Consider the following 26,815-nt stretch of genomic DNA (forward strand, 5'->3'; position numbering starts at 1 on the left):
AGTACTCCTTTTGGAGGAAGTTGTCCATCGGCGATTTAATCTCACGACCTATTGTGTTTGTGAACGAGAATCGTTTCAGCTTCGTGCAAGACTTGATGTAATCTGCGATCTTGTGACTTGCATTGGCACCACACTCGAGATGGATCTCCTCCACTTCCGATGAGGTCGGGGCCGGGAGTTTTCCAGCCATGTGGGAGGCAGATCCGTATTCGACCCTTCCATAAGCAGAAACACTGCGGATAGAAGGATTATGGAAGAAGGGGAATATGTCCACTTGGGGTTCTAGGGTCGCGCCGGTAGGTTGTTTTACGGTGACGGACCGCAGATTTTCATGCAAAGGCTTCTTGTCAAGCGGCTTTTGACGCGTCGAAGCGCGGGTGACGACTTGTTGAATGAATATTGCATCTTTGCCAGCGGGGTATTCCAAGTGCAGGTCAATCAAGTTCTCTAACAGAAGTAGGAGAAGCGGCGCCCAGTAAGTTCCTTCCAGCTGCTGGATACCAGTTCGCCAACGTTTGGTGGAGTCCCCAATGTTTCTATTCGAAGGCAGGTTGAACTCCTTGATTTTATCTTCAACCCAGGCGGAGTCGTAGAAAGGTTTACGCCGGGGAACAGCGAAGGAGTCGAGTTTGGATAGGCGTAAAGAGTGAACTAGAGGTCCGATTTCGGGGTTTGCCAGCAGGACGCGGACGAGGGGCACGATCTGTCCCCCTGTCAAATCCAGCTCGCTGTACACCACTCGCGAAAACACAGACTTCCACCTGCGACACACACGCAGAAGATTTGTCCTCTCACCAGGATCGACAGCGCGGCCGATAAGAAGAAGGATTTCGTCTGGAAAGTGTATCATATTGAAGGGATGAAGAGGAGAAAAGTGGTGAGGAGGATGATAACAATCTCCGATCGTTATTCTCACAGGCCGTGTGCCCGGCAACCGGTGCCTGGAGGCCTTGACACCTCAGGCTGCTGAACAAAACTATATCTATCTCCTGTCCTACAATTGAATTCGATATGGGCCACAATAATGGTTTATAACCTAACGCAGTCTGCTCACTGGGAGCCAATCCTAGATTCGAAGCCACATAAGAAAGCCTCGTAACAAGCATGCTTTGGGAAACCGCAGCCGAAAGAGAGCCGTAGATCCAGCCTACAACCCACCCTCTCCCACATCATTCATAGTATTAGGAAAAGAGAAAAAGAAATAAAAGATAGAGTAAAGCAAACATCTAAGATGCTTTTGAGAATACAATTGGTGTCCCGTGCGCCACCATAAGTAACCTATTTCACAAGTGAAGGATCGAATCTACCCCATCGAATGCAGTGGACATCCCATCCATCCAAGTCCCTGGCAATGACACTGGCAAACACTATTCATATCCATCTGGCCTTGTGTATACCCACTCGAGTATCCCGAAGACGGAAGCACAATGATTGCATTCGATGTTGGGCCGAGGGTCTGCAGGATCTGTGGGAGAGACGATTCTGTACCATTGAACGATTGTCAACATCACACACTCACAGAAAAAGAGACGGGAAGATAAAGGGCAAACACGTACCCGTAGCAAGGTAAACACTGCCCTGAAATCCCCACTGCTCACAGATCGCCATCGTATCCAGCCCAAAACCTTGTCCTGGCACAAGTCCAGCACCTGGACCTAGTAGAGCATTCGAGACACTAGCACCAGAGAGCCCGTCCGGAGCGACAAGGCTCGTCGGGCTTGAGGTGCCACTCCCACCGGGTGTGCTTCCAAGGGATCCTAAGCCGGAGCTCGAGTCATCGTATCCCGCAGTTGAGATCATCGTAGGAAGCTGCGGGATTGTATTCAAACTGACACCATACGGCGTCGGTGGCGGACATTGTAGCTCAGTGGGTGGAGAGGAAGTTGCGGGGGGAGAGAGGGATAGCGATGAAGATGAGGTAGATGAGGGCGACGGCTTCACTTCGTAGGGAATACAGGGTGCTGAGTGCCATCCGTGCAGTGTGGCAGCGGCACGGAGCTCACTGGCAATGACTCGTTCTTGCAGTTTGGCGATACGGTCGCGGATTTTCCGTCCTTGGTCTAGGTCAGTATTCTCTGCTTCGATAGGAGTGATGAGGGACGGAGAGCCATGGAGCATGAAATGCGCGGAAAACATACGATGATTCCTCTGCGACAACCGATTTTGCAACCTCCTCCTTTCCGTGGGATCTTGTTTCGGAGAGCCAACAGGCTCCGGGGCGTGGTGTTTTGCGGGCATGGTGAAGAATATATATACCACGACGCCTACGTAGAGAAAAGAGGGATCAGAAGCCAACGACTCGGAGACGATATACTTATATCTTGTACCGTACTTTTGCCCCTCCATTTGAAGCAACTAACCAAGCTCCTAAACACCGACCGTAGCACAGCGCCAACCCTGGCAAGTACGTATATCGAGACAATCCCCAAGTCTCCACACCCTCATGAGATTAGCTGAACGAACTCCAATTGGGCACTTCAGGCGCCGAAGGCACAATGCTGTACGATTGCTTCATGAACCATGTGCTCCTTCATGCTCCCACTGGCCCGTACGCCAATCTAGTAGCGTTAGGGAGGGTGGGAAAGTTGGTTGATCGGTGCTGTGCGATGCGTCGGAGTTCCGACCGGGACCAGAACTAAGGCCATGCTAAGTTTAGATATGTACGTTGGCAATTAGAGGAGCGGTGCATTTTTTAGGATAGTACATGAGATGGAAGCCATTGAGGTCATAAAGGGTCGATTGCTGACAAGAAGACGGGCGGGATTAGAACTGGCCTGGGTGGGTTGGTGATTGGATGTATCTATTCTTGCAAGGATTGCTAGTAGTTAGCATTGGGTAAAAGCATGTATACCTGTTGCAGTGATCGCGATTATGGTTGTGATGGAGTGAGGGTTATATATAACCTGGGAAATATAGCCGATGGATGGAGCAAGAATGAAGAGACCAGACTTCTTATTCCCTGTTAGACAAACTGTCTGCAATCAGATCCTGGCGGCTTGAGGAAGTTAAGAGGACTGTGCGAGATACATCAGGAGATAAAGAAACAAAAGGACGATGCTCTTCACGATGCAGCCCTCACCAGCTCCCCTCCCACCACCTGCTCTTCTACGGCCCTTGTCGGCACCAGGATTTACTAGGTACAGTTACGACGGCATCAATTGCCACAGCTGCGCTCCCAATGACAAGAAAAGGCCTCAAGTTTGGCAAAAGCCACTTGCAATTACTTCCGAGCCGAGAATTTCGCTTGCTCCAGAAACGACACCTTCCCGAGTACTTCCGTACCCAGGTCGGCCTCATCTTGTTGACTGCGGTTACCCGGCTCCGGCCACCGAATTAAGTCACTCGATCTTCAGAATAAGTCATATCTCGTACCATAGCACTTTGCGCGTCGCACCCTTAATCGTCGTCGGCGTGGCGGGTTGCTGGATTGGTTGGCGTACGGCGGTGGTTGTGGTCGCGTTGGGGCTGTGAACTGGCTTTGCCAGGTTTGTTTATCTTACGGCCCATGTCAATAATATAGACGGATTAGTTTGCGGTGAGGGAATTGATAATGAAAAGCTTCTGGAAGAAAAGAGAGCCACAAATGAGCGGGCTGAACCTGCTGAAGAGAAGACTATGAGGACAGCGAACCAAAATTTTTTCCGCTAGTCCACGCAATGAGCCTCCATTTGCTTCTCAAGTAGCTATTGGCGACGATTTCAAATGCTTTTGATCTGGCGGGGCGGTTAGACCTCGTCAGACGGGGTGAGGCAATTCCGAAACCTGGGTCATTTTGGCCTTGGAGAGGTTATTCTGGTTCTGTGAGGAAATGTTACAGATACTGAGGGGGAAGGGGGGGGGCTTGGAGGACTCATCTGTTGGCATTAAACAATCCTATATCTATAATGCCCAGATAGAGCACAGGAGGCTTCGCTAGGATACCTGGCCCTGGTCTCTTAAGCATGTTGGCCACCGGCCAGACCATGATAAGGGCAGGACGACGGCCCCTCTTTGACAGGTAGGACAAGGCAGGGGAGTGCTGCTCTTCTGTATCCACCGCGGGCTTTCGATAATCTGAGCGAGGCCTAAAGAGTGGATTTCCTTTCATCGTTGGTGGTGAGGTTTCGCCACCATGGAGTCGAAGTCGTAGAGATGGAAGGGGACGTCAGATGCTCGAGTGCAGATCATACACCTAGGGTGGAGGCATGAGACTCACCTGGTCTCCAGGCTGTCGATGGACAGCTCTGTTTATTTGGAGTCGAGAAAGGTATGTCTCAAAAACTTGGTCAAGACAGCCATCCGGTGCATCGAAGGGAGGACTGTGCGTTGTGAACCAGAGTGTGAGATAAAGGAACGTTAGGTGTAATTAGGCTGATAGCCATAGGATCTGCCCATTCGGTTGCACAGACGTTTGCGTCAGTGCAACGGTCTCGTTGATTTGGTCGCTCAACCTCTGAGCCGGGCAACAAAGTGCAGCGATCAATTTTGCGTCAGAACGATCTGCCGCAGGCTTACGACGATTCTGATATGACACGAAAGGAGCAAACAGAGTGCTGCGCCTGCATCCGCGGAATACGCATCTTCCGGTGGATCTCTCCTTCCCTGTCTATGTAGCGTGAATTTAGGGACCCTCTACAGTCATTGCCTACCTCATGACGGCAGGGGGACCCTCGCGCATGTTTTATGATAGGTTGAAGGTTAGGGCAGCCTGGAAGGGTCTGCTCAGGCAGCTATTGCTGGATAGTAAGTACCTGTAGCTATCTAGAAATATGAGCATTGGCGTACTACATTTAACTGCGCCCTTCAGTGTGACCTATAACGAGGGGACTTGCACTTCAAACTAGGTGAATGGTCTAAGACAGATACCTACTGAGCTGCGATGACTTCTCCAGGCTGCCAGGCTGTAGGTAGCCTAATATCAGTTTGATCTCTGCAGATTAGATAATGAAGTCACTGGAGAATAGGAGAAGGAAACAAAATGAGGCGAGGCAGTTGGGATTAACATCGCTTGAGTATAACAAGGCATGTCGGGCTCGATGCGCATGAATCGGCCTCCGACCACGAGCTGTACTACTTGCAACGTTTTGACAGATAACTAACGGTTCTTTGTAAGCGGGGGGGATTCAGCACCGATCTCGGAGATGTTATTGCGGCCATACATCAGTGCATCCAACCCTTGACGACGTGGAGAGAAGGCTTGAGGTCGTTTAGCCCAGAGTATGATCATTTGTACGTGTCTGGCTCGGTCCCTATAGTATATACCCTTCTATTTTCCTTGTATCCTCTTAAATTCCATATTCGAACATAGTTTCCACATAAGGATTATCATCAAACCTTCATCAACCTCAATCGTTCATCCTCACCTCCTCGCTCCAACCGCACATCAACCCCAGAGGCCTTTTGCTCCATCCCACTTGCAGTCTCATACCACCTCTCATCCTGTTCAATCCTCTCAAGGCCGTGATAAAGCAGCGCCAACGTGGAAGACTTCCACAGCGGCATTCTCCCTCTTCTGTTCAGAAGAATTGTCACCGCCAGAAAGAGATTCGCGAGCAGCACTAAAGCACCGGGGAATACAATCCACAACCACTGCACCTCAACATAGACCTCCGTGTCGTAGACCGTGCCGGAGACGGTGGCATCGCTGTCCTCCATGGCAAGTGCACTCAGCGAAGCAGCAAGTTTCTCCATGAATGGTTCGAGGCCTGTCTGGACTATGCGATGGGTGCCGCCAATCTCCCAGCGGCTGTTTCGATCCACTCTCGTCCACCCGTTGTTTGTCGATTTTGTGTAAGCTTGTTCGCGGCGCCCAACGAACGGATAATCATCTAGAGGTGTCCATGTACAGATTTCGAAGCGCGAGTCGGCCGGGGAGTTCGATTTCAAAGCTGGCTGAGAGCCGCCTTGTGGTGCCCAACAAGTACTCTCACTCTCACCCCCCGCCAACTGATGCTCAAAAGATCGTTTATATACTCGACCCAGGTCCGTCGCCAGCATTGACACCTCAACCCCGCCGTTCCTCACGGCGACTTCATAGTCTCTCAAGCAAAACGACAAGCTGCACTGCGTCACCTCCTCTATTTTAATCCCACTAACCGGATCATCGGTACTCGGATCCTCCAGATCAAGCCCCAGTCTCGCATACGCAAGCACAAGTGACGGCCTCTGCACATCCCCAGCAAACATCAAATCCTCATTCTCACCTGCATCCTGATTAAAGACCCCCGGCTCCCCCGCCAGAAACGTATCGTGGACTTTCCAGACTATGTCCGTTGGAAACTTGATCGCCGTCGCCTTTTGCTCCTGATCCTCATCGTCATCACCAGAGCCAGACTCAGCATCATACGTAACCGTCAGAGTCGTGTTCGAAGGCCTCCCCTTGGGCAGCACAACCGCACAATCACCACTCCCCGCCTGAAAGATCTCTAACCCCTCTGGCACAACTGGTGGATCTGGCCTTTCGCACATCAGCTCCGCTTCCGCGGTCATATCGACACAGGTTGCGCAGTATCCAAGCGATTGAAACACGGGCCACGTGCAGTTCCCCGTCGAACAGGTGGGTTTAATGCCGAGATCGTCAGTCCAGATAGCACGATAGTAGGCCTCGAACAGACGCATGTTGTCCTCGTCAGCGAGCTTCTCGTCGTTGAGGAATTGCTTGTCGGGGGAATCCACGAAAAGGCCCATTGTGGCTTGTCGCACTGTCGCATCAGACGCATCTGCCGCAGTACTGAACGTTCCGGTCTCATTGACATTTATACCATAGCTCCTCGTCGGATAGCTCAGCACCTGCTGCAGAAACGGATCGAATGCGAGCAACAGTACTACAACCATCGCACCCAAAGAAGCCAATGAAAGGCCCTTGTGTGCAAATATCATATACAGAGACCCCAACGGCCCGCGACTCGCATGGTCAAAGGTCTCTAAGGTCTGTAACCTCGTCGACGGCTTTGTACGTACCCAGAGCCATTTCAGCTGGCTGATTGCCTCTGCCATGACGAGGAAGAGAGACGATCTACATGCCACAGAGAGCACGGAGATGATTGCGTTAAGGGAGAGATTGAACGTAATTTGAGGCCGGGCTTTATCGTCAAAGATTAGTAGCACGATGCAAATGGCGATGAAGCAGGCGTTGACGAATGCTAGGGAGAGCCATTCCCAGAACCAACTGTCTTGGATGTGCCAATGTCGTGATTTGGTGGATTTCTCGGTTAGAGGTTGAGGAGAGGCTGGTCTTGTGCTGGGGAGTGAAGCGAGGAGACTGGATTCTGGGAGACTGGATTCGCGGTGGCCATCGGGATGGCTGTCGGACCTGGAATGGCCGTGGTTGTACATGGTGATGGCGTTAAGGAATGGCCATGTTGCGGTGGTGAAGGTATACGCATAACTTATATTATCTAGACTAGTGGCTATGCATCGAGATAAGATTAACTACCATGGACCCTGGCGGGTTACCGAAAGACAAGATGCGGGAGAGGATTGAATCTCTGGAGTGGCTCATTTAAGGCCTCCTATGGGGCCTGAAACTACGACTCCGTTCCCGTCCAGTTGATAGCAAATTTCTCATGCAGAGCCTCGCCGCTAAAGACTATTCTTAGGGTTAGTGGCTGCGCTAGCATGCTCGCGGGGGGCCTGAAGCACTTTCTCTCCGTTGCGGTACGTGGAAGTAGATATCAAGGATCCTACTGCGTTCGAGTAGTCTATCTATGACCAGATACTGCATACATACCTGCTAGCCGGCTCCGTAAATGTAGTCCTATCGGTCTAAATGACCTCAAGTTAACCTCGGCAATAAGCCATCATACCAAGATGCTGCAGTCCACGCCTAACGAGGCGCAGTGGGCTTGGCCAGCAGAGCAGTCAATATTGGCGAGATGAAAGAAGAAAACAAAAAAAACATGGAGAATCATGTATCTAGAGTCTAGACTCTTTTATAGTGTCTTTATAGCCGATACAGGCATCTATCCCCAAGCCGGACAGCTGGAAAAGGGCTGTTGAAGCTGTGGGCAAATCTCGTTCAGGGAGCCCCGGGGTTCCGATATGTGCAGGCGGCGGTTTTACTTGCGACGCGTAATTAATAGAAGGTGTTGTTCAGAACGCGCAGGACTTGGTATAGCAGCGATTCGAAATAAAAAAGTCGCCCGAGCAAAGGTTTGCTCCCCACGCTGGGCGTTGGCGAGAGCTAGCGCATGCGGTAGCCTTGAAATCAGCCTGATGGAGCTCTGATGGGCTGATCTGCTAGCAAACTCCCCACTCAGACCCTTGGCTATCGTCAGGGACAAGACATTCAGTAGTCGGCTGACATGCACCACGGTCTTTGTCTGCTTGGGGCTGACTTGATGCTTACGCGGATGAATAGGCAGACTCTTTCACAAAGTTATAAAGATCTGAGGTGAGCAGGGTTCACATCTCGGAAGTCGGCAGCAGGTCTGAGTCAAGTTTGTACAGCCTCATCGCCTCCGAATCGGGCGCTTTGGCCCCCACTCCGCTTGAGTTGTGCTCCACTTGTCCTCCGAATTCTGCAGCCTATTTATTATTATCCTTGTTTATTATCCCCTCACTCATCTCCAATTCTTTTCTTTTCTTTCTCCAACCTCTCTCACTCCCAAGACCAAGTCACCATGCAGCTCCACGGCCTCATCGCCAGCCAGCTGCTGGCCGGCGCCGTCGCCCTCAACCTCAATCCTCCGCGCCAGGCCCCGCGCAGCCTGCAGATCCGCCAAAACAGCAACAGTAACACGACCGCACGCACCGCCACCATCGACCTCCACGCAACTCTCTACGGCTCGCGCTTCCACGCCCCTGTCACCATTGGCGGCGAAACCTTCAATCTCCTCGTCGACACCGGCAGCAGCGACACCTTTGTTATTGAAGACGATTTCGAATGCCAATCCATCTCCGCCTTCACCGGCGACATCTACGAAGTCGACCAAGACCTCTGCGGCTACGACGACGATGGCTACGAGATTGACGAGTCGCGCACCTTCGAGCGCATCACCAATGAATCCTTCCAAGCCATCTACGGCGCCGGTATCGCCCGCGGCCTGATGGCCTTCGAAGACATCTCCCTCGGCGGCATCGAAGTCACAGACCAGCGCTTCGGCCTGGTGAACTGGTCCACCCCCATGAACCTCGGCGCCAGCGGTGTGCTAGGTCTCGCATACCCGGTGCTCACCTCCGCCTACGAGCTCAACGGGACAATCGACCACGACAACCTCACCTACCAAGGCGAGACAGAGCCCTACGACCCGCTCTTCGTCAGCATGGCGCGCCGCGGTCTGGTAGATCCATACTTCTCCCTCGCGTTAGAACGTCTCCCAGAAGGCGAAGAGGACGGCCGCGCAGGAACAATGACCCTCGGCGGCGTCCCCAATGTCACCCTCGTTAGCAACTGGACCACCGTGCCCGCAGAATACTACGCGGACGCTGAGTTCCGCGGTCCTAACGGCACGCGCCTACGCAGTTACTGGGCGACAACCGTACAGGGCCTGCACTACGGCGACGACGAGTACACCGCGCATTACCAGACGATTGTTGACTCTGGCGCGCCAATGAACTACGTTCCTCGCTCGGTCGCCGATGCTTTCAACCGCCAGTTCTCGCCCTCTGCCAGCTGGAGTACTATCCAACAGGGCTACACCGTTGACTGCGACGCCAAGCCGCCTAGTTTCGCAATCACGCTGAATGGAACGAGATACGATCTGAACCCGACTGATCTCATCCTGCACACGGGCGTCGAGGACTACGATGATGATGAGATTTGCTTGACGGCCGTGACCCGCGGGCTGGAGATGCAAGTGGATGAGAATGATCCCACCAACACGGCGGAGCTGTATATCATTGGGGCTAGTTTCCTGAAGACCGTCGTTGCGGTGTTCGACTTTGAGCACTCGGAGATGCGCTTCGCGAAGAGGGAGGACAATGCAGCTTCGGCGCTGGAGATGCTTGGTGCGGGCAAGTTTGTTGTATTTATGGCTGTCGTTGCTGTCCTGCAGGGCCTGTTCTAGATGTTTTGATGTTTCCTTTCCTTTTCTTCGCTTGGCCCATACGGAGTACATGAGATACGATAAATAATGCTACACTATACAATTTTGAAAGAAGGTCGATTCAATTTTTATCTCATAACCCCCAAAAGTAACCCAACCCATCTATTTATCCTGATACCCCTGAATAACCACCTTGATCACGCTCTCCTTTCCCTGCTTAACCAATTCAAACGCATCCTCAGCCTTCTCAAAAACGAACCGATCGGTAATCAGCCTCTTGACATCAATCTTCCCACTCGCGATCAAATCCACCGCAACCGGATAACACCCCGTGCTATACCGAATCGACCCCCGAATCGTCAAATCCCGAATACAAGCCGTCGTAATCGGAAACACGACATTCTCCTTCCCCATCCCCGCCTGCACATACGTCCCCCCCTTCTTGGTCAGATGGATCCCCGTCTGAATACACGACTGCGCGCCCGTCGCCTCAAGAACAACATCCGGCCCCTCACCCAGATTAAACTTCTCCTTGATCAGCGCCGCAAGCTTCTCACTCCAGACCTCCTCCTCCACACCCTCCGGCTTCTTCGGCGGAAGAAACACGCCGTCGGCGCCAAACGCAGACGCGAAATCCAGTCTCGATTGACTGATATCAATTCCGATGACCTTCTTCGCGGCATAAGCCTTGCTCACAGCCTGGCAGAGCAGACCGATCGGTCCGCATCCAAAGACCACGACTGTTTGGTTGGCGCGCACGTTGCCGACTTTTGTGATCTGCACTGCGACGGCCACGGGCTCGACCATTGCGCCCTCTTCCAGGTCCATGTGGTAGGGGAGCGGGTAGCAGTAGTCAGCTTGTGTGGTGTAGTATTTCGAGAGGGTGCCGTCGTGCGGGGGCGTTGCGGCGAAGACGGTGTCTGGGCAGAGGTTGTAGCTTCCTGAGCGGCAGTAGTCGCAGCTGTTTCATCAATAGTGAGCATGTTATTTGAGTATAGGGTATGAGTGCAGAGGTACGTACTGTCGGCAAGGAACACCAGGCTCGATCGCGACCTTCTGCCCGACTTTGAGGTTCTTGACTGCTGAGCCGACTTCGGTGACGATGCCGGAGGATTCGTGGCCGAGGACGATGGGGGATTCGAGGATGAAATCTGTGTTCGCGGTCTCTTTGTTAGTTCTCGGTCCATGTCATTCCAGTGGGGATGGATGGAACATGCGTACCTCCGATTCTCCCTCGCTGCCAGTAGTGGACATCACTGCCGCAGATACCGGTCTGTGCAATCTGGACACGGACATCCCATGGGTCTTTGAGGGGTGTGACCGAGCGGTCTTCGAAGGCGACGTCCTTGACGGCGCGGAGGACGAAGGAGGGGTTTGTTTCCTGCTTTGGTTAGAATTCTCATAGTAATTAACGCGAGAAGGTCTACTTACGGCCATGATGTGTATGCTGAAGGAGACTAGTATAGGAGGGTATAGAAGATAAAATAATAAAGAGATTCCCTGCCAGCAGATGGTACCCTTGCTCTCCGTTACTTATACCTTAAGTCCAACAAAAAGACAAAGAAAGATAAAATCACCAGACATGCCCCGCATGCGATAGCTAGCAGTCGACAGCTTACCCCTCTCCGCGCTGAGACCGCGAATAAGGTGAAGACGCGCAGCAAGTCCGATGACCTCAGATGCAGCTGTGGCCCGAGACCTCGGACGCCCCGCTCCGTCTGCGCCAGGAACCCGTCCTTTGTGGTTTCCCTGCCTATTGGTGCGTCTAAACGCCTATACTTGGGGTACAATCAGATGATGATCCATTGCTGAGCACGGATTATGTGTGCATGTATAAGCTGGTGCTGGAGTGCAACTGCACTGATCACTGCAGCACGATCTAGGGTTTAGCCACTTCAATCTACAGAGATACATGAATTGGAACAAAGGCTGGCTTCTTGCATTGATCTAATAAGAATCCATTCTCTAATCTCACCAGCAACTACACTCTTGTACCATTCAAACAACACTCCCCTCCCCTCTAACAACCAAATCCACAACCCCCCCATCAATGCCCCCAACCAACTTCTCTCTCACAAGCACCCCATTAATCCCATCATTCAAATCCACCCGGCGATACCCATCCTCCAACGTCGGCTCAATCCCAGCCTCCACATGCCGCCGCGCCAACCTCTCCCTCGCGATAGCCAAATCAACATCCACAAACACCCTATAATCCACCAACGACGCAATATCCCTCCACCCATCCTCATCCAGCAGCAGGTAGTTCCCTTCAATAATGATTATGGACGAATCAGGCGTGATAGCCAGAGAATCAGGAAGCGGATCCTTCGTAGCATGCGAGAACGTTGGCGCGAGCAGTACATCACCCCCGTCATGCTCTTGTCGCGGCTCCGTCAATATTGTAAATTGCTCAACTGTAGAGCCCGGAACCGGCGTCCTATCCGCCCAGGTCCGTAACCCCCTCATAAACTGCAGAAATGCACCCACATCGAACGTCCACGGCGCGCCTCGTCGCACATACGCTTCCTCCCGCTCCTTCGGGGGTAGTTTGTCGAGTGTTGACCGGGGGAGATGGAAGCCGTCCATGGACAGCACGATTGCTTTTCCCTTCCCGTGCAGCTGTAACTCAGGCGAGGTGTTTAGGGATGCGGCGAGCGCTGTTGCGAGTGTTGTTTTCCCTGAGCCCGGGGCGCCGGCTATAGCAATTAAGTAGCGTGGTTTGGGGTGCGAGGAGGCATTGGAGAGGATTGTTGCGGTTAGGGTTTGGAGGGAGGGTTGGTCTTGCGGTTGGGAGCCCATTTTGATCTTGTTTGTTTGTCGTTGTGGCTGTGAGGTTGAGAGCATATCGTTTTCTTGGTGGAAAGTGAGGCTCTAGACGCTGAGCGAGTGTTATGGTGAGGGTGAGGGGTAACTATACCGAGTAGGCATTCGACTCCGGAGTATGACCGAGCTCTGCCCTTAGGGCACCGCACCACGAAAATCAACCTCTATGCGTTGGGCATCATGATGTCTAGTCGAGTAGCATCTCACTTCACGCTGAAACTGATCGAAATGGGTGTCCAGACCGCCGGTGGCCGAAGCGGACTCGGGCACTCCGAGACACCGGACGACCCCCTCCGATGCACGCGTGCGGAGAGCCGATCCCCTCACTGCGGACAGCTGCCACCACCACGTCGTCACTGCGAGTCTGCCCGCGTGATGTCAAGCGGGGTATTCTCTTCTTTTTTTTTTGTCTGAACAGGAGCAGCACTCTTAAGAATCGTACACGAGACTTTCTGCTAGAAACTCCTCAATTGTTCTAAAAGAATTGCTGCAGTTATTCTCCACCTCACACTATACCCGCCAATATGGTCCTCGCGCAACCCCAGAACAAGCATGTTATGAAGGCCTTTGACCTTACAGGCAAGGTCGCTGTTATCACAGGTATGTATCTTCAAGACTTCGACAGAGCCGTGACGCAACCGCTAACCCATCATAGGAGGAGCCCGAGGCATCGGCCTCGAAGTCACAAAAGGCCTCGCAGAAGCCGGCGCAGATGTATACAATCCTTACCCCCCAATAACTGATCCAACCAAGCAACCACCGACTAAGAAATCAAATCCCAGGTCGCAATAATCTACAACACCTCCAAAACCGCCGACTCCACCGCCGCTGAAATCGCAAAAGAAAACAACATCACCGCCCGCGCATACCAAGCCAACGTCTCCAACCAATCTGAGATCGACGCCGCAATCCAGAAAATCAAGTCTGACTTCGGTGGTAAGCTCGACGTTGTCGTCGTGAACTCCGGCGTTGCTGCTTCCGTCCCTGCAGAGGAATACACAACGAATCAATGGCGCGAGATCATGGACGTGAACCTTGACGGCGCGTTTTACACCGCGCAGGCTGCGGGGAAGGTGTTCAAGGAGCAGGGGTTCGGCAATGTGGTTTTTACGGCGAGTGTGAGCGCCGGGTTGGTTAATGTGCCGCAGAAGCAGGCTGCTGTATGTATTCCCTTTCCCATCCAGTCCCAGTCCCTTTGTCTTGTGTGCAGCAGAAGGATATGATCTAGTAAGAGAGTGCTAACTGGTCTGGCTCGGCAGTACAACGCCTCCAAGGCAGCCGTCGTCCAGCTCGCAAAATGCCTGTCTGTTGAGTGGGTTGACTTTGCGCGCGTGAACTGCATCTCGCCGGGTTTTATTGCGACGGAGATTCTGGATCACCATCCTAAGGAGTGGAGGGAGAAGTGGTATGACATGATTCCTGCGAAGAGGATGGCGCAGACATATGAGCTTAAGGGGGTATGTATTCCTTCATGAGGTCACTCAGGTGGGATGTGCTGACAAGTATATAGGCGTACGTGTTTGCGGCGTCGGATGCGTCGAGTTATATGACTGGTGCGGATATCATCATTGATGGTGGTTATACGTTACCTTGAGGAAGATGTCTTGGGCGATACAACTGGCACATGGAATAAATACGAACAAATAGATCTGAATGTGTGAAAATTATCGAAAGTCGAGGTATCATTCGTCGTAAGTCGTAGCCGTCATTAATAAATAAGGTCACTCTATAACCGGCAGCCGATTCATGAAATCCATAATCGTAGACTCTTGTCTGTACATCCGTTAGCAAATCCCACATTCAATCACGCATGACCATACGGCGCAACAGAGCACGTACATAATACTATCCCCCGCCTCAAGCGCCCCCATCTCCAACGTCGGCCACATCAGCGGATACAAATTCGCCAGCTGCGTCTGCGGCGACTCCTCCGTCGGCTGCCCCCATCCCTCCCCAATGCCACTCTGCTGGAGGTATCCCCCACAAAGACTCCTAATCACGCCCAAACATCTCTGCGCAGTCGGATTGAGCAACGCCATAGACTCCAGCACCTCAACAGCCTGCAAGACCTGACTCCGCCACCCGTCTGCAAGCGGTGATTGAGGATCATTCCGCAGACAGATCACAGGGATGAGAATCGCCTGGAAAAGGAAATATAGGGCGTACCAGCAGGCCATACTATTCCTCTGACTGGGGTCTTGGTGCGAGTGCAGGAGCCAGAATGTTGAGATGAGGTGCACGGCTTCTTGCGCAGCGGACAGACAGCGGTCGATTGCAATGGCCACATGCGGATCATTTGCTCCGGAATTGGAGTTTGAGGTAGGGTTTGGGTGTTGTGTGCGAGACATAATCCGCCCTACAAGAAAGGGGCGATACATGAGGATTCTGAAATTGCGGTACCGCCAGCGGAGGATCGCGTGACAGAGGGCGAATTTGGGAATTTGGAGTGCTGTCTCGTTGAAGTAGGGTGGAAGATCGGCGAGCCAGCCACCGATGTACTGGTCGTCGAGCTCAATTAGGGCGGCGGCAGAGGGAAGTGGGTGAGAGATTATCTTTGAGTAGATGTGGGACGTTGCGAGGTGGAATTTGGCTTGAGCGAGGAGGTGGGTGTAGATTGTTGTTTCTTGAGTTGCGAGTGGCATGCGTTTCGTTGCGGCTGTTATGTCCTGTACAGTCGTTAGGGTGGATGAAATGGGTAAATGGGTGCAGGGCCTTACACTATCGTGTGCATTCAGTGGTAATTGCACGTCAACGCCCTCTTCGGGAAAGTCTAGTGGCCGGGAGAAGGTAATGATTGCCCCGATGTCAAAGATATACAAACAGTACCATACTCGCCGGCGCATTTCGAGAGTGAGTAGGGTAGCATCCCACGTAGGAAACTCCTTGTGGAGGCCGATCCCCATCGCTACGCGCCGTGCCAGCCCCATGTAGTTGTACCCCGAATTAGGCTTATTCCTCTTCTGCAGGTAGTTTGATATGAGAGTCAAAGCCTGCACAAGCACCAAGTTCCCCGTCTCCAGCACGTCAATAGACAAGCGCTCCTTCGCGGCATCGAAAAGGGCAAAGTCGATATCTGTGGGCTGGGTGGAACTGGTAAAGACGCCTAACGCTGAGATCACGAATAGCAATACTTGCCATGCATTCCCCGACGGCCGAGGAATGATCTCCATAAACTGAGCCCGAAAGGTCGCTTCATGGACAATAGGGTACGAGCAATGGTAAATTCGGAAATAGGCGTCCACAAACGGCTCAAGCTGAGACATCGACGTCAACGCAAAGGGTATACTCATCTGCGATTGGTAGTCAACCGGTGCGTCCGAGTCGTATGTGGCTGGCCCGATCCCATTCCCATCGGCTGGTCGTGTGTCTGTCAGGCGAAGTAGGGCAGCGCCGGATGCCGAGCCTGTTGACTGCCGTTAGCAAGGAATGGCTGTGGAAAGTACACCTTCACGGCTCAGCTACATACCAAGATAACCCCCCTCATTTGACCTGCTCGTCAAACTCGCCATACCATCGACAAACTTCCCGCCACCAGCTGTACCTACTCGCTCATCCCATTCAAAGTTACTCGGAGACGGTGGCGTCTCTAGTGAGAATGCAGTCGTACCAACGGACCTGGACTCCGAGAAAGTACGCATCAGTGGTCTCTGGGGGTTAGAGAGGCCCACAGGGGCTGAGTCCAGGTGCGCAGTGCTGCCCAGAGCGCGTTGACTCTCAAGCGGCGTAGGAAAAGGAATCACCCCCCGGGCAGGATCCACTTGGGCCGGAGGTACCGACCCAGGCCCAGGCTCGGGTGGGAGAATCGTACTGCCATGCATGACACCGGGGCCGGTATGCCCTGTTTGAGCAGTTACAGCCGTAGTTGCATGATTCCGACTACCTGCAACACCATTCGTGCCTGCAGGTTCACCCTCACCCTCATTCTCATCAGTCCCAAGCCCAAAGTCAAACCTTCTCTCACCCTCCACTCCATCCTCCGACATAAACCTCTTCAGCAGCGCCTTCGTTCGCGCAAGTTCATTCTCAACCTTACTCAGGTACGTCCTGGTCAGCGGTGTGCGGGTCGATTTCTCATACGTGCAACCGCGATTGAATTTGCCACAGAGATGGCAGACCGGAATTGTCCGGTCACACTTTGATTTGCGGCGGCGGCACTCCCGGCAGGCTTGTTCTGCTGTTGCTGCGCCTGTTGTTGTTGGGCGGGCGTGGTGCTCCGGGTCGGGCTCCGGGGTTCGATGGCCGGTGGTGCTCATACCGGCTTAGATTAGATGGGATCGGGTCGGGGATCAGCGTGCATTCAGGGAGTGAGATAGTGTCTGAAGCTGACGTCTTCGGCTTGAGTAGGGGGAAGAAATTGGAGGAAATTCAGGGAAGCTACGAGGGATGGGCTCGAGTCTCGGCTGGGGTCGGGAGTCGGGAATCTTTCTCCAACTTCCAATCCAACCCCACGCGGAGGAATGGGTCCACTGGGTCCACATCCTGATTTGTCTTTGGACATGACGCAGTTATTCTGCTAGTACAAGATTCATGTAGGAAATACTACTCTAGTATACGCGAGTTGAGAGAAACCACTCCAACCTTACAATCTGAAGCCCTATGTAGGGCAAATCAAGCAATATCCTCCGAATGCTCGACACTCCCCACCACCTCGCCCTTCTTCCCAAATGCATCCCTCGACGTAATCGCAGACGGCCCATCAAACACCTCTGCAATCTCCTCAAGCGAGTACCCCTTTGTCTCGGGGAAGAAGAAGTACGTAACCACCAGAACAACCACGTCAAACGCGCAGAAGAAAATATAGTATCTCCAGCCAATATTATCCAGCGCAATTGGGTTCACAAACGCGAGGATAATCAACGAGCTGTAGACTGAGATTAGCTCCGCGGTCAATCCCTTGGAGCGAATCGAGTATGGGAAGATTTCAGTCGGATAGCCCATCAGCAATGGTGTGTACGCGATATCGTAGTGGAAATAGAAGATGAAGACGAAAGCAATTACTGTTCTTCCGAGAGCTGAGGCTTGAGTGCTGTCGAAAACAGCGGAGCATGCGGTCCAGATAATAAACGAGACCAGCATGCCGGCTGCGGACCAGAGGAAGAGCGTTCGGCGACCCAGTCGGTCGACGAACATTGCGGCTGCGAGGGCAGCAATGAAGTTGAAAATTTGAAGAAGACCGTTGATGAGCGTTTGGGTGTCGGTGTCTCTGATACCGACAGTGTCGAGGACGAGGGTGAGATAGTATGAAACGACAGCAACACCCTGGTAAAGTTAGTTTTGCTGTGATTTTCTGAAGAATGGCAGGTAATACGTACGTTCCACTGGGCGAACGCTCCGATACAAACGGCAATGAATGTCCTCTTGCGGTTACCAGGAGTCTGGACAAGAGCAGACCAGCCGGTTTCGGCGGCCTGTTCCTCAAGCTCAATCGTGCGTGTGATTTCTGCCATCTCAAACTGGATAAGAGGGTGAGAGACCTCGCCAGCAGTGTGGTAGCGAGCAAGCAGATTCTGTGCTTCAGCCTTTCGACCCTTTGCAACGAGCCATCTAAGAGTAATAGGTTAGTCGTGCTCTGCTTCGAGATCCCATACCGGCTTACCGTGGAGACTCGGGAACCCACCACCAAAAGATAACCTGCACGAGCGGAAAGCCTGCCTGCACAATCGATGGTACTCGCCACGTCCAGTTCGAAGTCAAATGCTTCTGTGTGCCGTAACAGGTCCATGAGGCGAGAATAGCGCCTAGGTAGTACATCGTCCAGAAGGCACTATACTCTCATTAGATATGGCCTCACTCTTCAACGGTGGTAATGAACGTACCAGGTATACTTCCCGCGATGCGTGGGGTACGCCAACTCAGTAATAAGCATAGGCGAAGGCTGCACAACAAGCATTGATCCCACACCAACAAGCACGCGACTAAAGACAAACATGCCATACTGCACAGAGGCAGCTTGGATAATCGATGCGATGATGATCACGATCGCTCCACTGAGCAGGGTTAACCGACGACCGATCCGGTCCGACATGATACCGACGACTGGAAGGGAGATGACACTGCCGATGGATTGGGCGGCATTGACGACGCCGAGGACTGAGCCGGTGGGATTATCGAAGTAGTCTTTCCATTGTTGGATTGGTTGAAGGCCGTTCATGAGGGAGCCTGAAGAGGATGAGTTAGTGTTGCAAGGAAAAGGGTGAGGTATGGCATACCATCGTAGCCGGCTACGGCGGAAGAGAGTAGAGGAATGAGGAGAATGAGGTTCAATTGCAGCAGATGAGGTACCCTGAACCACGCACGACCATTTTGTGGAAGGACAGAGGCGAGAGCCTCTCCGACAATGTCTTGGTCCTTCATGATAGCGAACAATGCAGGTTGTCTAGAACAAAGATGAAAGAAGTCCACCAAGTGCCGATACACGTGGATGACGGGAGTCAAGTTGGGAGACCAGCTCTATATAAGCACAAAGTTTGCAAGCGTGTATCCCGTAACTTTCCTAGTCATAGCCAGCTGAACAGCCCAAGACGCAATGAAATGAAGGAGGTCTCAAGCCACAGCCACGCCATGAATCAGCCGGGCAGCCGAAATCAAGATTCAGGATCCGAAACGCCTGACTCCAACTCCAATGACTCGGGTGGAGCTGGCTGGTAAATGGCTAGCGTGGGCTCCCCATGGGGAACTCAAGCCAGAGACTTGCTTGGATTGGGTCGTTGGCTGCCTGGCGGAGGAATTCCGACGCTGATCGATGGCCATGGAAGACGGAGAATGCTGTCCGCTACTCGGCGCTGTGGGGCCGTCTTCTGCAACTTGCTACCGGGATCAGACCACCGTCTTCTTGGTCTCGGGAGGCCGGTCTCAGTCTTGCCTGTGTCATCGGCTTTGGGCAGGTGTGCTGGACGATGGGAGAATCCGTCTTCTGGAGTCTTCTCATGGCAAGCGGGCCCCCGTACGGAGAGGATATCCAGCTCGCGCACCTTGGAGACAGCACAATGGTAGCTTTTAAAGAGCACGGCTCCTCTAGATCTCTTCTTCTGCAGCATATTACTGTTTCAAGCGTTATTTGTCTATAATTCAAACTCTACATACCTCTTGATTATCCTACTCTTACCAGGAATTCCCTATACTACCGCCAAAATGACCCAGCACAGCATCAAGCGCCCTAACCCCACCCTCCCAGACAGCGTCTTCAAGATGTTCGACATGCACGGCAAAGTCGTCATCATCACCGGCGGCGCCGGCGGAATTGGTTACGAAGTCGCCAAGGGTCTCGCTGAAGCCGGTGCCGACCTTGCTCTGTGGTACAACAGCTCCTCCGTTGCGGATCAGCGCGCCGCAGATCTAGAGAAGGAGTATGGCATCAAGGCGAAGGCTTACAAGTGTGCTGTTGAGAAGTTCGATGAGGTACGACAAGTTTACCCAGTTGTAGAATGGTTGATTAGTGCCAGACGCTAATGGATAGTAAAGGTCAAAGCAACAACAGAAGCCGTTGTCAGGGACTTCGGCGGACTGCACGTTATGATTGCGAACGCTGGTATCCCCTCAAAAGCCGGTGGATTGGACGACAAGCTCGAGGACTGGCACCGGGTCGTGGATATTGATTTCTCAGGCGCCTACTACTGCGCTCGTGTGGCCGGTGAGATCTTCAGGAAGCAGGGACACGGAAACCTCATCTTCACTGCGTCGATGTCTGGCCATGCGGCGAACGTTCCTCAGCAACAGGTAAGCTTGAACATTTCTTTCCTTCTATATCCTCGAGTTATGCGGAAGGGGCTATGGAAGAGCGGGGAGAGTAGCGCCTTCCTCCTCCAGCTGAGAGCGTACTTTCCTATTTCCTCGCTTTCTTTATGGGGAAGGTGCGGTGGACGAGGTCTCATTGCCCCTTCCGAATCCAGACATTGCCCTGCATGCCTTCCCTCTGAGAGAAAGAATGAAATAGGGAAGCATGACGGACTGAAGCATACCCAACTGCCCGTTCCTTCTCACGCAGACCTCTCCACTTCCCCATATACATCCTAACCTGACCCCCTCGAGGCCCATTCGCTAATAACAACTGTCCCAGGCCTGCTACAACGCCTGCAAAGCCGGTATAATCCACCTCGCCAAGTCGCTCGCCGTCGAGTGGGCGGACTTCGCCCGCGTGAACTCCGTGAGCCCAGGATACATCGACACCCCGATCAGCGGGGACTGCCCGTTCGAGATGAAGGAGGCTTGGTACTCGCTCACACCGTTGAAGCGCGATGCGGATCCGAGAGAGTTGAAGGGCGTTTACCTTTACCTTGCTAGCGACGCGAGCACGTATACGACGGGGGCGGATATCATTGTTGATGGGGGGTATACTTGTCGATAGATTTGTATATGGTGTAGATAAATAAGAGATTCATTGTTCATGATTGAGATAAATGTATCTGGTGTCATAACAGGAGAGTGGATTTGGTGGTTTATAGGACGTCTGCTTGTGGCTTGAGGTCTAGGTAGGTCACTAATATTAGAGGCCTCTGGACCAAGACGGGTAGGGGGGTACTCGCATGCTAGGGAATAACAAACCCTGGAACGCCATTCCAACATGCTTAATTCATCTAAGAGCATGATCGTTTCGTGGAGAAAAGATAAGTCTACCACCTGTTACCCAACCATGCTATATAACCGGCGAAAGAACAAGTGAACAGCGGAACTCCAGAAACCATGCCAAATTAACATCTCTATCCTCTTACACAACACCTCAAGCAAGAACTAACTCCACAACGGCGGATGGATATACTCCTGGGCGCGATCCAGGATATTCGGAATCGACCACTCTCCACTCGTTGAGCTTTCCGGCGTCGGCGGCGGCAAGCTACTCAATGTCGGTGTCATGCCCTGCGCAGAAACAGGTACCATACCCGCGGAATTCGCACCGGTATGCATCGCCGTCGCCGGGTTCAGATAAGAAGGCGACGCGCCAGTCGTCATGAGAGAGGGAGAAGGACGTCCAAGGAATGCCGATTCGAGTTTCTCCAGCGCGCGCAAGGTTTTCGTTAGTGGCTTCGCCCACTGCGTTTGGGTGTCTGCGGCTATTGCTGCTGCCGCTGGAGAGCTTAGTCCCGCGGGGGAAGTTACTGAAGTGGGGTTTATAATGGGGTTGTGAGTGTTGAGCATAGGGTTAAAGAGCGGGTTTCGGTCGGAGGCGGTTGCTGAGGTAGGGGCAGTTGCTGACGCGGATGAGTTTTCTACTGCCGGACCGTAATCGAATTCAGCGTTCGCGCGCTCGCTAATGATGGCTTTGAGTTTGTGCAGTAGGGTCCAGAATTGGGTATTTGATTTACACTCCTCTGTAACAGCGAGGAGGAATATTGAGCTGATTGCCCGCTGTAACGTGATCCACGACCGTGAAGCATGGGAGCTAACCGCGTGCATCTCGACGTAGGCTTCGACGGTTGTCATCAAATGCTCTAGGCACTCTGCGCGCATCCGTGCGGTTTCGGGGTCGAGCGTGTTAGCGCTGGATTTGAGCGCTGGCCGGCAGAGCTCGGAGGAGAAGTAGGAGGAGTGGAGTTTGAGAACCGCGCGCTCAAGGTGTTCGGTAGAGCTGGTGCAGTATTTGGGGTCGCGGAGGTACGGGCGTGCTTCTATGATCACCTTTTGGATTCGTTCTTTGTAGCTTTGAATAGTTTTCCAGGTCATCTGAGCGTGCGGGCTGAGCATGCGGCTGCGGACGACTTCGAGGGCGAGGGATATTACGCGGCAGAGGGACTCAAAATATGATAAGTCCCCCGGTTTTGAGCCTTCCTGGTAGGCGATCTCCGGCTGGCTGACAGCAGTAGTAGACGGGCGATCGTAGGATAGAGAAAAGTGGCTGTCCTGCCAAGCCATGGACCACCAGACATGGCGTCGTCGGTATCGTTCGGTTGGAGAGAAGTGACTAGATTCGACATGCAACCCCAGTGCAAGACCCATTCGTAACGTCATTCCTAGAAAGTTCAGTATTTTATCAGCGCCCAAAAGCAGACCACTCACCGAGTAGAACGTAAGAAATGCCAGGATTCATATTGTACGACAGAACATTGCCGATAACCAGCAAAGTTTGAATGGCGTCTATTGTCGGCTGCGACAAGAAGTTCGTCATCCGAAGACATTGGTATGAACAGCACACTATGCGGTCAGCATGGCACACTAGGCTATATTTGATAAGTCTTACCATAAACTTGCGAGCTCAGCTCACGTTCCTTCCCAGGTAAGTCAGATGATTGACATCCAGACGCCAGGACGGCGAACAACAATCCCAGAAATGCAACAGACACTCCGAATGGTCTTTGCGCTTGGTCGTCATCCGCTCGATACATTCCACCGGTAGCAGCCCTATTCTGTAAAAGCAGCTCGAGATGCCTTTCGAATGAAACCACATCTTCAATGACCGGATAAATAGCCCCAGCAATATCACGATAATACGCAAAGAACCTGGAACATCAGCACAATTTCCATTTGAGCCAGTCCCAGAAAACTCACTCCTTGCACTGCTGATCCGGCGGCAACGCATAGCAAACTGCACTAATATCGAAAGTCGACATATCCGAAGACCACAGGTCCACAAACGGATAAGTCGCACTCTCATTATCAAGCCCCAGCTTGGGTAGAATCCCGCCCTCCAACAACGCCTGCAACTGATCCGACCCCGATTTATTATTCAAGATATAAGCCAGCACCGAGCGCGACCCAAGATGTACCGTCCCCTCACCCAGTGTGTTCGGCGCATGGATCCCCTCTCGTTCTGGTGACGCATTCTTGGACCGGCTACTTGCATCCGCGCTCTGCACGCTTCCCGTTTCAACTGTTGAGTTCGAGGCAAGTCCCATTCCCTCTTCATTCACTTTATCCAATCCAGCGCGCATAGTCGCCAACGTCGCTTCCATTTCCTTGAGTCGAGTCCGCACATTATCCCAGTCCTCCCGCGCAATCGATACCCGCCCTGTCCCCGCGGGACTCGGCTGGTTGCTGATCCCCGGCTCTTGCTTGAACCGCACGGTTTCCTCATAGCCTGTGTCTCCGGTACTCGGTATTCGTCCGCCCGTAGGACCGTCCATATAAGGCAGGGTCCCATGATCTGCACCCGCCCGTCGTTTCGAAGGCCGTTCGTAGGAGCACAGTTCGGCGTGGTCGCGCTTCACGCATCCATCGCAGGGGAGATTCCGGTCACATTTAACCTTGCGCGCGTGGCAGGGATAGCAGGCTTTGGGTTCGCGCGCTTTGCGTTTCGCACGGATGATCGCGTCAACTTGTGCTTGCGGGAGGTCGACAGGTCGGGAGTTGGGATTTGACGGGCCGGGGCCACCCATGTCGCCCGGTGCCGTGGGAGAGAAGGACATTGATGGTTGGTGGGAGCGGGGAGATGTCATGCTGTAAGTTTATGCCTGCAAGATATGATGTTCGGGAGCCGGTCGTGGGTTCGAGTCTTTTGTCCTCCGAGTTCAATTGGGTGTGCTCTCATCCCCTCATTTCTTCGAGGCTGGAGCGGAGAATGCCGCGATTGGTGATTGACGCAGGTTTCCCGGCTTCCGGCAGATTGGGCTCAGAATGTCTCGGCAGATCAGTTCATGCATCCAGTCGCAGTGAGGATCAGCTGGACAGAGAACGAACAAAGAAAAATTGCTGGGGTCGAGGACTTTGAGCGAGCGTCCACTGACAATTGGATGAGTCTCATTCGGCGAATCGACGCCATTTCGAATCCGGCGAGATCGGATCTGACTCAGCTTAGTCACGTGAAAGGCCCTCCCATGACGTCGCCTTTGGTTTAACTTCCTGGCGAGGTATTGTTTTACTGGGCTAGATGCGATTATTTAAATTTTTGATTCTCTATTCACATTATTCTTCTATAGCATAGGTATCATAACAATCTCAAACGCAATGCAACCGAGAACATGAGCAAAACCAGCTTTTCCAACGAATGCGGATCACAACAACCAAAAAAACACAACAGCGATCTAATTATATATAATCTCCAACAATGTCACCAATCCTGATTACATATCACTAAGCCTTTTCACCCTGTTGCTCTTCATCATCCGCGAATGCAAATCTCGAAAAGCGACGGATCGATGCGCCCTTAAAGTAGAACACGTAGGGAATTGCACAGCAAGCCAAGGCAATGAAGGCAAGCAAAGTACTGGCCCACTGGTCGTTCAGGCGATCGTACATCTGCTCGGTGAAGAGAACTGTAGAAGCACCCCAGATGGATCGAATGAAGGTCTTCGCAGCCAGGGCGGAGGCAGCTTGATGTTGGTATGTATCCACTGGATTCGTGGTTAGCTAAGTCTTAGGGTATGAAGAATGCGCAGGTGCTTACCAAGGTAATTGTTAGCGGAGTTGTAGAGGAAGATGAACCCGAATCCGACGGGCCAGCCACCAATGGCAGGACCGAACCAATGAAGCTGAGGATATGAAGTCCATGCGAAAATGAACAGGCCGACAGGAATGAGCCAGCAGGAAAACATCATTGGGATAAGACGAGCCTCAGCGGGAGGTTTGCCGTTGTACTTCGGATACAGAGAAAGATAGTGCTTGTTGACGAATGGAGAGCAAGCTGCGCTCATGACAACTCCAAGAGCCAGGGGAATGAACATGAGACCGGTTGAGCCGGCAGACCAACCCTTTCCACCTTGGTAGACGATCGGGTAGGCAACGAAGAACATGTATAGCAGACCGTAGAGAACGGACATGTAGAGGGAGATGAAGAGGACAATGGGCTCAAGAAAGAGGAGCTGGAAAGGGCGGAAGAGGAAGACGCGCATGCGCTCAGCCATAGGGCGGGCGTCGAGTTCAGTCTCGGTCACGTAACGGTCGTCGTTTTCGGCCTTGCGGAGCTTCTTTGCTCGCTTCTTGAGAAGGGCGGGAGCAGATGTTTCGGGAACGGTGAAGGTGATTAGGACCCAGGCGACGAAGGAGAGGATGAGAATCAGCCAGTATAGCCATCTCCACCCTGCTGCGTCGGCGAGATAGCCACCAGCAAGAGGACCAATAGCGGGACCCAAGAAAGGACTGGCGGAGAAGGCTGCCATGGGGACACCGCGCTCCTCGTTTTTCCACATGTCGGCAAGTGTGCCTCCAACCAAGGTCATAGGGGCACTGAATGCGATACCATCGATAGCTCGGCAGACGATCAGTGTACCAATGTTTTCAGCGACAGCGCACGGGATGACGAAGATAACGGCAAGTAGAAGCGTAACGGCATAAACAGGTCGACGACCAAACATCTCAGACATCGGAGCGAACGCCATAGGGCCTAACCAGTTAGATACGCTTTATACTTGGGGATGCATTGAACATACCGACACCAAATCCAACGACGAACACTGTCACAACGACAAGACTCACTTCGCGTGAGACACCAAACTCTTCCGCAGGGCCCTCAATATCGGCCGTGATAACACTGCTGGCAAAGGCGACAACGAAGCAAGTGAAGGCAACCACCATCGTGACATACCACTTCTTCCATTTCGGCCAGTTCTTCGGATTCTCGGGGTCATCAATGTGAAAGGTGACAAGCTTGTAGTCCTCCATCTTGCCTTTCGCGGATCGAACGGGCTTGATGATCTCGCCGGCTTGTGTTTCGCGGGTGTATTCTTCCATGTTGGCGTTTTCTGTCAATGTGCGGTAGGGTAGGTCCCTTGGATCGACCTCTCCTTGCCTAGAGCCCAGCGAAAGGGTCTGGGAGAGGGAGTGATTGTCGTGTTCGGGGTGGTGCGGGGCCTGCATGGTGTTTGGGGTGCACTGGAATAAGAAACCAATTGATGTCTGACAGGGATGGATTGACCAAGTCCAGGCGGGGACGGTTCGAGTTTATATATCCTGCCATGATTATAATCTGGAATGAGCCACCGATACGCCATCGAGTAAACGGGACAAAAACATAGAGAAAGCAAGGGACTATACTGAGCAAGGCAACTGAGCTCGGGCCGGATATGCCATCCATCCTCTCGGTTTCCCGATTCGTAAGGTGGCGCTAGCCAAATACAGTAATATGCTACGAGACAAGAGTTTTCGAGATCTAGATACAA

At 52.7% G+C, this 26,815-nt stretch overlaps 10 protein-coding genes across 10 annotated transcripts; 3 read left to right on the forward strand and 7 right to left on the reverse strand.

Annotated features, from left to right (window-relative positions):
* Positions 1 to 1,254: 1,254 nt before the first annotated feature.
* Positions 1,255 to 2,257, reverse strand: xanC (transcription factor xanC). Its single transcript, XM_073709750.1, has 3 exons — positions 2,139 to 2,257; positions 1,557 to 2,054; positions 1,255 to 1,482 (listed from the first exon to the last, which is right to left on the reverse strand). Exons 1-3 carry the CDS (start codon positions 2,236 to 2,238, stop codon positions 1,304 to 1,306), a joined length of 777 nt encoding a protein of 258 aa, XP_073575934.1. The 5' UTR covers positions 2,239 to 2,257; the 3' UTR covers positions 1,255 to 1,303.
* Positions 2,258 to 5,307: 3,050 nt separating this feature from the next.
* Positions 5,308 to 7,314, reverse strand: BJY04DRAFT_213656 (DUF3176 domain-containing protein; the record flags this gene model as incomplete). Its single annotated transcript, XM_073714978.1, has 1 exon — positions 5,308 to 7,314. The coding sequence occupies one exon, from the start codon at positions 7,312 to 7,314 to the stop codon at positions 5,308 to 5,310; it is 2,007 nt and encodes a 668-aa protein (XP_073575935.1).
* A 1,089-nt stretch (positions 7,315 to 8,403) lies between these two features.
* BJY04DRAFT_178514 (pepsin-like aspartic protease) lies at positions 8,404 to 10,079 on the forward strand. The gene has a single exon (XM_073709751.1). It carries the CDS (start codon positions 8,601 to 8,603, stop codon positions 9,984 to 9,986), a length of 1,386 nt encoding a protein of 461 aa, XP_073575936.1. The 5' UTR covers positions 8,404 to 8,600; the 3' UTR covers positions 9,987 to 10,079.
* On the reverse strand, positions 9,858 to 12,767 carry BJY04DRAFT_229287 (uncharacterized protein; the record flags this gene model as incomplete). The annotated part of the gene is made up of 5 exons (XM_073719033.1): positions 9,858 to 10,926; positions 10,987 to 11,116; positions 11,187 to 11,346; positions 11,991 to 12,356; positions 12,399 to 12,767. The coding sequence occupies 5 exons, from the start codon at positions 12,765 to 12,767 to the stop codon at positions 10,128 to 10,130; spliced, it is 1,824 nt and encodes a 607-aa protein (XP_073575937.1). The 3' UTR covers positions 9,858 to 10,127.
* A 548-nt stretch (positions 12,768 to 13,315) lies between these two features.
* Positions 13,316 to 14,385, forward strand: BJY04DRAFT_213660 (SDR family oxidoreductase; the record flags this gene model as incomplete). The annotated part of the gene is made up of 5 exons (XM_073714979.1): positions 13,316 to 13,391; positions 13,447 to 13,505; positions 13,574 to 13,951; positions 14,051 to 14,248; positions 14,302 to 14,385. 5 exons carry the CDS (start codon positions 13,316 to 13,318, stop codon positions 14,383 to 14,385), a joined length of 795 nt encoding a protein of 264 aa, XP_073575938.1.
* A 127-nt stretch (positions 14,386 to 14,512) lies between these two features.
* Positions 14,513 to 17,044, reverse strand: BJY04DRAFT_213661 (Zn(II)2Cys6 transcription factor; the record flags this gene model as incomplete). Its single annotated transcript, XM_073714980.1, has 4 exons — positions 14,513 to 14,564; positions 14,631 to 15,457; positions 15,509 to 16,194; positions 16,258 to 17,044. 4 exons carry the CDS (start codon positions 17,042 to 17,044, stop codon positions 14,513 to 14,515), a joined length of 2,352 nt encoding a protein of 783 aa, XP_073575939.1.
* A 237-nt stretch (positions 17,045 to 17,281) lies between these two features.
* On the reverse strand, positions 17,282 to 19,489 carry BJY04DRAFT_98946 (general substrate transporter). Its single transcript, XM_073721425.1, has 5 exons — positions 19,001 to 19,489; positions 18,608 to 18,950; positions 18,388 to 18,555; positions 18,104 to 18,335; positions 17,282 to 18,050 (listed from the first exon to the last, which is right to left on the reverse strand). The coding sequence occupies exons 1-5, from the start codon at positions 19,143 to 19,145 to the stop codon at positions 17,400 to 17,402; spliced, it is 1,539 nt and encodes a 512-aa protein (XP_073575940.1). The 5' UTR covers positions 19,146 to 19,489; the 3' UTR covers positions 17,282 to 17,399.
* A 171-nt stretch (positions 19,490 to 19,660) lies between these two features.
* BJY04DRAFT_178523 (uncharacterized protein) lies at positions 19,661 to 21,184 on the forward strand. The gene is made up of 3 exons (XM_073709752.1): positions 19,661 to 20,189; positions 20,253 to 20,507; positions 20,848 to 21,184. Exons 1-3 carry the CDS (start codon positions 19,923 to 19,925, stop codon positions 21,133 to 21,135), a joined length of 810 nt encoding a protein of 269 aa, XP_073575941.1. The 5' UTR covers positions 19,661 to 19,922; the 3' UTR covers positions 21,136 to 21,184.
* Positions 21,167 to 24,730, reverse strand: BJY04DRAFT_178524 (putative C6 transcription factor). The gene is made up of 4 exons (XM_073709753.1): positions 23,271 to 24,730; positions 22,963 to 23,222; positions 22,782 to 22,916; positions 21,167 to 22,735 (listed from the first exon to the last, which is right to left on the reverse strand). The coding sequence occupies exons 1-4, from the start codon at positions 24,155 to 24,157 to the stop codon at positions 21,519 to 21,521; spliced, it is 2,499 nt and encodes an 832-aa protein (XP_073575942.1). The 5' UTR covers positions 24,158 to 24,730; the 3' UTR covers positions 21,167 to 21,518.
* BJY04DRAFT_178529 (MFS transporter) lies at positions 24,598 to 26,644 on the reverse strand. The gene is made up of 3 exons (XM_073709754.1): positions 26,087 to 26,644; positions 25,105 to 26,040; positions 24,598 to 25,051 (listed from the first exon to the last, which is right to left on the reverse strand). Exons 1-3 carry the CDS (start codon positions 26,511 to 26,513, stop codon positions 24,792 to 24,794), a joined length of 1,623 nt encoding a protein of 540 aa, XP_073575943.1. The 5' UTR covers positions 26,514 to 26,644; the 3' UTR covers positions 24,598 to 24,791.
* Between the last annotated feature and the right edge of the window lie 171 nt (positions 26,645 to 26,815).

The sequence above is a fragment of the Aspergillus karnatakaensis genome, assembly GCF_047715665.1.
Source record: "Aspergillus karnatakaensis strain CBS 102800 unplaced genomic scaffold BJY04scaffold_4, whole genome shotgun sequence".
Lineage (NCBI taxonomy): Eukaryota > Fungi > Ascomycota > Eurotiomycetes > Eurotiales > Aspergillaceae > Aspergillus > Aspergillus karnatakaensis.